Source organism: Coloeus monedula, assembly GCF_965178545.1.
Source record: "Coloeus monedula genome assembly, chromosome: 32".
Taxonomy (NCBI): Eukaryota; Metazoa; Chordata; class Aves; order Passeriformes; family Corvidae; genus Coloeus; species Coloeus monedula.
Window position 1 is genome coordinate 2,397,219 of NC_138812.1, and position 8,290 is coordinate 2,405,508.

The 8,290-nt window shown below is 57.4% G+C and overlaps 1 protein-coding gene across 1 annotated transcript in view; it reads right to left on the minus strand.

Annotated features, from left to right (window-relative positions):
• Positions 1–4,404, minus strand: part of LOC309583705 (uncharacterized protein) — a gene marked incomplete at both ends in the record, with an annotated part of 30,628 nt that extends 26,224 nt beyond the window's left edge. Inside the window, 2 exon segments of the mRNA XM_082299495.1 lie at positions 3,678–3,786; positions 3,789–4,404. Of these exon segments, the coding sequence (XP_082155621.1) occupies positions 3,678–3,786; positions 3,789–4,404 (725 nt within the window).
• Positions 4,405–8,290: the final 3,886 nt, after the last annotated feature.

Genomic DNA, 8,290 nt, shown 5'->3' on the forward strand with positions numbered 1-8,290 from the left:
ACTTCTGGTCATGGAAATATGGGGTAAGGGATATGTTTATTTGGAACAATCAGTTCAGCAGAGATCTCTTTGCTACAAATATCTTGAATTTAATTCTTCTGCCTTGATACAATCTCCTGAGAAAATAAAAAAAAAAAATAAAAATCCTACAGGAAAAACTTATGTTGGATGCAATCTATTCACTCATACCTGATACAAAAGTCTAATTTATTCTCTTGATTTATTGTCTTAAGGAGAATGAATTAATTATTCTTCCACTCAGAAGTCTATGGCATCAATCCTGGAGTTGAATCAGAGAAAATTCAATCTCTCATGAGTTCCCACTCCATTTACTTTTCTTGTAAGTGTTCTGTTTTGTTGAAGTGAAAGCTCCTCTGGACTCAGGCCCAGAGGGAAGCCAAAGCACAGGGGTTGAATTAAAACCTTTGGACAAGCTGAGATACATGAAGTCACACCAAAGTGAAATAGAAATACAGATTTTTTAACTTTTAGTAGAAATATATGCTAAGTGCCTTAAACATTGAAAAGCTGCAGCAGAGACCTTAAACACAGTTCTTACTGCAGCAGTGTTACCTTTTCACAGAATTCTTTACTTTAGACAAAATATGGATAGAATGACACTGTTCACATTTTTTAGATAGAGCGTTCACGTAAACAATAAGAGCTGATAGAAACTGCATCCACAAATCTGTGTAATACCTGTGTAACACTGGTGTGAGGCTTACGACTGTTAGAATTAGACCAGGATCGGTTAAGAAAAGGAAAACTAGAATCGTGTGTTAATCTTATTGGTCAATTAACAAATCTAATCCACACTTCTGTAAGAAAAAATATAGAGTCTAGAGCATATAGAGCATATAGAGCATATAGAAGAAGAAGAAGAAGCTGTTTTTGCCTGTTGTTGCTGTTGCTGCTTGCCTTTATCATGTAACCCCCTTCGAACTCTGCCTTCAAGAAAGCTGTGAGACTATGAAATACAGAACTCAGCAGAACAGCAGCCTCCTCTGCTCTCTCACCCTGGTCCGGGAAGGAAGGGTACCCCGTCCAAAGCTCAACAGCGCAGAGCCCCAAGGCTGCTGTGGGCAGCAGGGCCCAGGGGCCGTTCCCACCCGCAGCGCTCCTGTCCTGGGCTGGGCCTGCACAGGGGCTGGGGCACCATGGCTGGGGCAGCGGGGCACAGAGGGGCCACGGAGCCGCTGCCGGGGCTGACAGCGAGGCCAGGGACACACAGGGAATTTCTGGGCATTGCCTGCGCTGGGCAGGGCTGAGTGTGGGGAAGGCAGAGCTCAGCTGGCCTCGGTGGCTGCAGGAAAAGCCGAGAGCCCGAAGAGCCCCCGTGGCTGTGCTGGAGAGCAAGGCTGGAGGAGGGAAATGCAGGGCTGCTGCGGGATGGGGAGGGGGATTGAATTCCAGCAGGCACCGACGGGGGGCTGAGAGACTCAAGGGCTCCTTGGCCTGAGCCTGTCCTGGAAAGGTCTCTCAGCCCTCTGTGCCCATGAAGGGCTCCAAGGAGGAGCAGAGCTCATCTTGGCAGGACCCTCATGGAATCCCTGAGGGACAAATGCCAGTGCCTGCCCAGCCTTCCCAACGTCCCTGACACCAGAGGCCTTTTCCACATCCCTCGGTTCCAGGTCAGTGCCCAGAACACAGCACAGGCCTGTCCAGGTCCTGGGGGCGATTCCCAAGGGAGGCAGCTGTGATTTCTCCCCACAGACCCACCACTCCGGTGTCTCTCTGTGCAGCCCTTGGCTGTCCTGAGCACTTTCCCTGGAGCCTCCCTGCCCTGGACGTTTGTCTCCATGCAGTTCTCAGCACAGCCCAGCAAAGAATTCAGGTGCTGTGAAAAGCGAGGTTCACTCTCCTGTTAGAATTTAAAGAGTTTAACATAAAGACAATAAGAGACACGTAAAATAAAGCAAAGGGATAACGGCCGGGTGCCTTGGCGCTCTGCCAAGAGCACACCTGATGCCCGAGGTGAGTCTCTTTTATACCATTTTTACTGTCTGTTCTGTATTCATATTAAAACTTTTCCAGGAATTGATCTGCATGGCCACTCCTTGGGTCCGCCTTTTTAGAGCATGCGTAGTCTTCTGCCTTGTGGTTTTATTTCTTTTGATTCTTGGGGTTGGGCCCGCTAGGTAAGAGTCGATGGTGGGGTGGATCTCTTAATTCTCCAGACAGTCAGGGCTGATTGCAGCTTTGGGCCTCTTTGCCCCCCGGGCAGAGCGGTGATAGCAGCTCTCGGACCCTCCTGGCTGCCCGTTCTCTGGGCGGAGCAGCCTTTGGGCCCTTTTGTTCTCTGGACAAAGTGTTGATTAGCAGCTCCTTGGGCCTCATCCTCTGCTCCCTTGGAGGTTATCTTACTTGCTCACACTTGCTAACATTCTTGCTAAAACGAGAGAAAACTACATCCACACAGCAAAAAGCATTTCTAACATTATATAATATCTACTTTAATACTTTGCGAGAAGCCAATACTATATGTTTATAACAGGTGCTTTCCCAGAGGACATTACTCTGGGAGTGAAGTGGCCTCAGGGCACAGTTTGTGCCCCTGGAATTGTGCCAGCCCCGAGTGCTGCTGATGGTGTTTGTGCTCACTCGGGTTCATCTCCCCACACCCACTCGATGCACTGCTGAAGGCTCCTCAGGACACAGCAAACACGGACTGCTGGCCTGGTCACTTGGTGTCCCTCCGTGCAGGGACAAACAACCTCCTGCAGGGGAGGGCAGAGGCCAGTGCTGGGATTGCTGGTGGCAGGGGCTGGTGTGGGACACTTGCCCTGGGCACCTTCCCAGGCTGTGCCCGGAACAAAGGCACAGCCCAGGCCCTGCTCTGCTGCTCCCTCAGGTCCATCCCAGGAGCTCTGGCAGTGCCAGGACACTGCTGCCTGCCCCCCCTGCACACTCCCCCCTGCCCCTGGGCACTGGGGTTTGCTTTGCCAGGGCATTCCTGGGGCACATTCCTGGCAGCAGCTCTGGAGGAGAGCGAAGCCTTCCTGCCCTGCCCCCAGGAGATGCCCTTTGCTGATGGAGCTGCTGTGCTGGAGCCCGGCTGTGTCCCAGCAGTGCCCGTGGCCTGTCCCTGCCTGTGCTCACAGCACGGACACGCAGCAGGACAGTGACCGAGCTGCCCGAGCACTCCGGCCTTGCACCCTCAGAAGGGCTGGGAAAGGGAGTGTGGAGCTGGGAAGAGCAGAGGTGGGAAGAGGCTGGGCCATTGTCCCTGGCCGTGCTGCTGTGCTGGGAGTCTCTTCCCTCCAGCTCTGCCCACAGGCACTGCCCCTGCAGAGCCAGAGAAGGGCTGAGGAACAAACCTTGGACACAAAGGTCAGGACAGCCCCTTGTTTATATTCAAATGCACAGGGAAGAAGCCTCCTGAAAGTCTTTGTGTTTCAAAAGAAAGGTAGATGTTCATGCAGAAATGCAAGGAGTAGTACTACAGTACTTTATAAAAAGCAGAATAACACCAGAAAAAGAATAAGAAAAAGCACCAATGAAAATATGGACAAAGAGGAAAAAGAGGCCAAGATTGTAAAGAGTTACATTCTGAAGGTTCTGGAGCAGAAAAGAGAGAGTTTATTGCTTCTGAGAAGCATCCTAGTCATAATTTTCCTCGCATGGCAGAAGAAAATAGAAAGATTTTAACTTGTGAAAAGTATCCAGTCCTCACTTGCCTCAGGGCATCCCTGAGCTCCTGGTTCCTCAGGCTGTAGATGAGGGGGTTCAGGGCTGGAGGCACCACCGAGTACAGAACTGACAGGGCCACATCCAGGGATGGGAGGAGATGGAGGGGGGCTTCAGGTGGGCAAACATAACAGTGCTGAGGAACAGAGAGAGCACGGCCAGGTGAGGGAGGCACGTGGAAAAGGCTTTGTGCCGGCCCTGCTCAGAGGGGATCCTCAGCACAGCCCTGAAGATCTGCACATAGGAGAAAACAATGAACACAAAAGAACCAAAAGTTAAACAGATGGAAAACACAACAAGCCCGAGCTCCCTGAGGTGGCAGTGTGAGCAGGAGAGCTTGAGGATGTGTGGGATTTCACAGAAGAACTGGCCCAGGGCATTGCCCTGGCCCAGGGGCAGGGAAAATGTATTGGCCATGTGCAGGAGAGCGTAGAGAAAGGCACTGGCCCAGGCAGCTGCTGCCATGTGGGCACAAGCTCTGCTGCCCAGGAGGGTCCCGTAGTGCAGGGCTTTGCAGATGGACACGTAGCGCTCGTAGCACATGATGGTGAGGAGGAAATCCTCTGCTGAGAGGAAGAACAGAAAGAAAAACACGTGAGCAGCACATGCTGAGGAGATGTGGCTGGTGCCCCAGAGGGAATTGTGCATGGCCTTGGGGACAGTGGTGCAGATGGAGCCCAGGTCGGTGAGGGCCAGGCTGAGCAGGAAGAAGAACATGGGGCTGTGCAGGTGCTGGCCGCAGGCTCCGGCGCTGATGATGAGGCCGCTGCCCAGGAGGGCAGCCAGGGAGATGCCCAGGAAGAGGCAGAAGTGCAGGAGCTGCAGCTGCCGCGTGTCTGCCAATGCCAGCAGGAGGAAGGGGCTGATGGAGCTGCTGTTGCACATTTTGAGCCTCTGGCCATGGAGTGCTGTTGAAGGACGAGACAGTGAGGAGTCAAGGGAGACTTTGCTGAGCAATGTCCAAGCCCTTTCTCCTGGCCCTGCCCCCCAGTTTTCCTTTTCTCAGAGCCCTTCCCTCAGCCCCGTGCCTGGAGCTCTGCTGGTATCTGGCCCCATTGCTGTGACGAGCAGGGGCTGTGCCCATGGACAGCGAGGAGTCAGCTCTGCTCTGCTTCAGCGGGGACATGGGAATGGGGACAGGGGCCGGTCCTGGGGCTGGACTCCATCAGCCCAAAGTGCTCCTGAGGCAGAGGAGCTGGGCAGCATCTCCTGTGCCAGGGCTAAGGAACGGTGACGGCCAAAGGCACTTTGAGAGGGTTTCCTGCCGTGCCCAGGGAGAGCAGAGAGCTGTGCAAGGCAAGAGCATTGGCTGTAACTCAGAGAAGGGTGAGGGAAGCTGCTCTGTCGCTCCATCTGTCCCCAGCTGCCCTTCCTGAGATCGAGGGCAGTCACTGTGTTCCCCTGAAAATCAGCCTGGCACAGCTGAGAGCAGAGGGACCCACAGCAGAGCAAAGTGGCTCAGCCTTTCTCAGAGTCTCAGCCCCACTGCTGGCCAAGGACACTCCCGGCCCCAGTGTCCCCTGGAAGGCAGCTCACAGCTGGGATGGCATCCCGAGGGCACAGCGAGGGTCCTGTCCATGGCCCTGCTGGAGGAGAGCCGGCTCATTGCCAGCCTCCCAGCCCGGCGTGCCCAGAGCTCCCGGGGCACAGGGAGCTGGGACACCCCATTGCTGTGCTCAGCCTGCACAGGAGGAGCCCCAGGGCTGGGCCTGAGCCTGCAGCTGGAGCTGCCATTCCCAGAGAGCCCCTGAGCAGCGCCAGGAGCAGCTGAGCAGGGCAAGGAGAGAGAGCCGGGCCCTGAGGAAAAGCCTTTCCCTGCGCAGCGCTGCCCAGCCCCTCCCGGGCAGCACCAGGGCAGGACAGTCGCCCTCAGGCCCCGGGCAGCAGGAACGGGCCCGCGGCCGCAGAGATGCCCTTCATCTCTGGTGCTGCTCTGCCGGCCCAGGAGGGCACCGAGGGCCCCGAGCCCCCGGGCTGAGGGCCCCGAGCCCCCGGGCTGAGGGCCCCGAGCCCCCGGGCTGAGGGCTGTGCTGGCTGCGAGGGGACACCGGGGCTGCGCTGCTCAGCGCGGTGTCTGCACTGCAGGGCAGGCCCGGCAGCTGCCACAGCTCCCCTCAGCAGGGCTGCCCTCAGCGCTGCCTCCCTCCCTCCCTGCCCACGGCTCTGCTGCTGGAGCTGTCCCAGCCGGGAGCTGCTCCTGCGGCCCGGGCTCCGTCCCTGCCGCTGCTGCCGGAGCCCAGCCCAGCCCCTGGGCCAGCCCTGCCCGGCAGCCGCTCGGGGCTGCGGGGATTAAAGAGCAGCTCCCCCGGGCCTGGGCACCATGGAAAGGTGATGCTGGCTGGATCTGGAGGCCGCGGAGGTGCAGGCACTTGCTGAGGCTCCCAGGAATCCTCAGTGGGATGGTTTAAGAGCCTCAGCCCCTGCTCCACCTGCACAGCTGAGTTTCCATTCCCACCAAGCTGAGCCTGGGAAAAGTGGGAGCACAAACTGAGGAAAGCAGAGACTCAAGCAGGAATCTCCTGCCCTGAATGTGCTCATGAAAATCCCCTCAGGAATGAGCTGGGCATGAGCTGGAGCTCTGAGCAGCCCTGGCCCCCACAGCAGCCTCTCCACAGCAGCAGGACCTGCCCTGCAGGAGTCACTCCTTGCAGCCACAGCTCCCCTGCACCGCCCATGGGGAGCTGCCAGGCAGGCTGAGAGCTGCCCCTGGCAGGTGGCAGATGCCCTGGCCTGGCAAAGAGCCCTCAGGGCTGCAGGAGCTGCTCTGCAGGACAGCCCTGGGCACCCCTGGCTGCTGCCCACCTTCACAGCCTGCAGCCGGCCCTGGCAGCAGGAGCCATCCTGCCCTGTCCCTCTGACGGTGCCCAGGGCAGCCCCGCTCTGCAGCACATCCTCCCCCAAGGCAGGAACGGCAGCAGAGCCATCCTCACAGCCATGGCAGCCGTGCCATGGGCCAGCTCTAGAGGATCCCTGCAGCCAGAGACTCACTGTGTCCCACGCTGGGAAGGTTTCTCCAGGAATGAGTTCAGAGCTGCCCTCCCAGCTGCTTTAGCCAGCTCTCTGCTCACTCCTGCCAGGTACCTGCAGGCAGTGCCCTCAGCCCTGCTGGGCTGGCAGAGGAGCTGCTCCTCAGCAGAGCTGCCTCTTTGAAGCTCTCACTGGTTGCCAGGAGCTTGAGAGTTCCCTCTGTGCCAGGAGCCCAGCCCAGCTCAGCAGCACAGCAGCAGCACAAGGATTTTAATGACCCTCTCGGGGCTTTGGTGTTGTTCACATCAGACTCAGTCCCTCAGAGTGTCTTCAAAAAACTTCCCAAGAACTCAAAGTCAGATTCGAAGTCCAAAGTTTCTTTAACTTTTAATGGGTCCCAGTGAGGGACACGACTCACGTGAAAGTGTCCCCAGGTTCCAGTGAGAGCAGAACTCTGGAGGCAGCGATGGCAGGGGGGGACAAGCAAGGGAAAGGTGTCTCTGGTGCTGAGCAAAGCTGGCTGTGTTCCAGGAGTGCAAAGGGCCAAGGCCTGAGCCCCAGCCCCTGGCAAGGCAGATCCTGTCCCTCCCTCAGTGCTCAGGGCTCTTGCCGGGGCACTGGGATGTGGGGATGGGCAGTGCCCAGGGCAGCACCATGGGGCGGCCCCTGCCAGGCTGCTGGGCAGGGACAAGGAGGCACTGAGGCCCCAGGGCTGCAGGGGTCACTTGTCCCCTCCTGGCCTCAGGGCCAGGGCCAGCAGCCGTGGCCAAAGGGCTGCACAAGTTGGCTCTGTCAGGGCCTTGCAGCTGCTGCCCATCCCTCTGCCCTCTGCAGCCCAGGCTGTCCCACGGTGTCCCTGCCCTGCGCCTCTGTCCCTGCAGGCTGTCCTCATCCCCCCGGCTGCCCCACCTGGCTGGCCCCTTCCTTTGCTGGCAGCTCTGCGTCCTGCCTGCCTCTGCCTGGGCACACAAAGCCTTGGGCTGCTCCAGACTCCTTCTGGGGGACGTGTTGCACCCCAGCCCTGCCTGGGAGGGAAATTCCTTTCTCCTGGTGTCCACTCTGGGCCTCCCCAGCTGCCCTGTCACAAAGGCCCCTCGGTTCTTTGGGGCCAGCAGTGCCACAGTGGCCCCTTGGTTCCATGGAACGCCACAGGGTCACAATGGTCCCCTTGGTGCCACCAGCCCTGCAGGGTCACAACGGCCCCTGGGTTCCACGAGGCCACGCAGGGTCACAGTGGTCTCCAGAGGAAGGGCAGCACCGAGCCCCAGGGTTTCAGGGGCAGATGAGACACAGCCACCAGAGGCCAAGGCCAGCCACATCTGTCTGTCCTGGCAGGTTTGTCTGGGAGCAGCCCTTGGATATTGGGAATTTGGGAGGTGGAATCCCAATTTTGGCCATGGACACCTTGTTGAGAAGGATGGGTTTATTCCACATGAAAGAAAAGCACAAAGTCCAAGAGTTTGGAAAGAAGATGAGAGGTGGCCACCATGGGCGAGGGCAGCCAGACCTGTCTCTCATGGCAGCTTTTGTCTGGGAGCAATCCTTGGATAGACAGAATTTGGGAGGTAGAATCTCAGTTTTGGCCATGGGAGCCTGGATGGGAAGGATGGTTCTCTTCTTTAGGAAGGAAAGCACG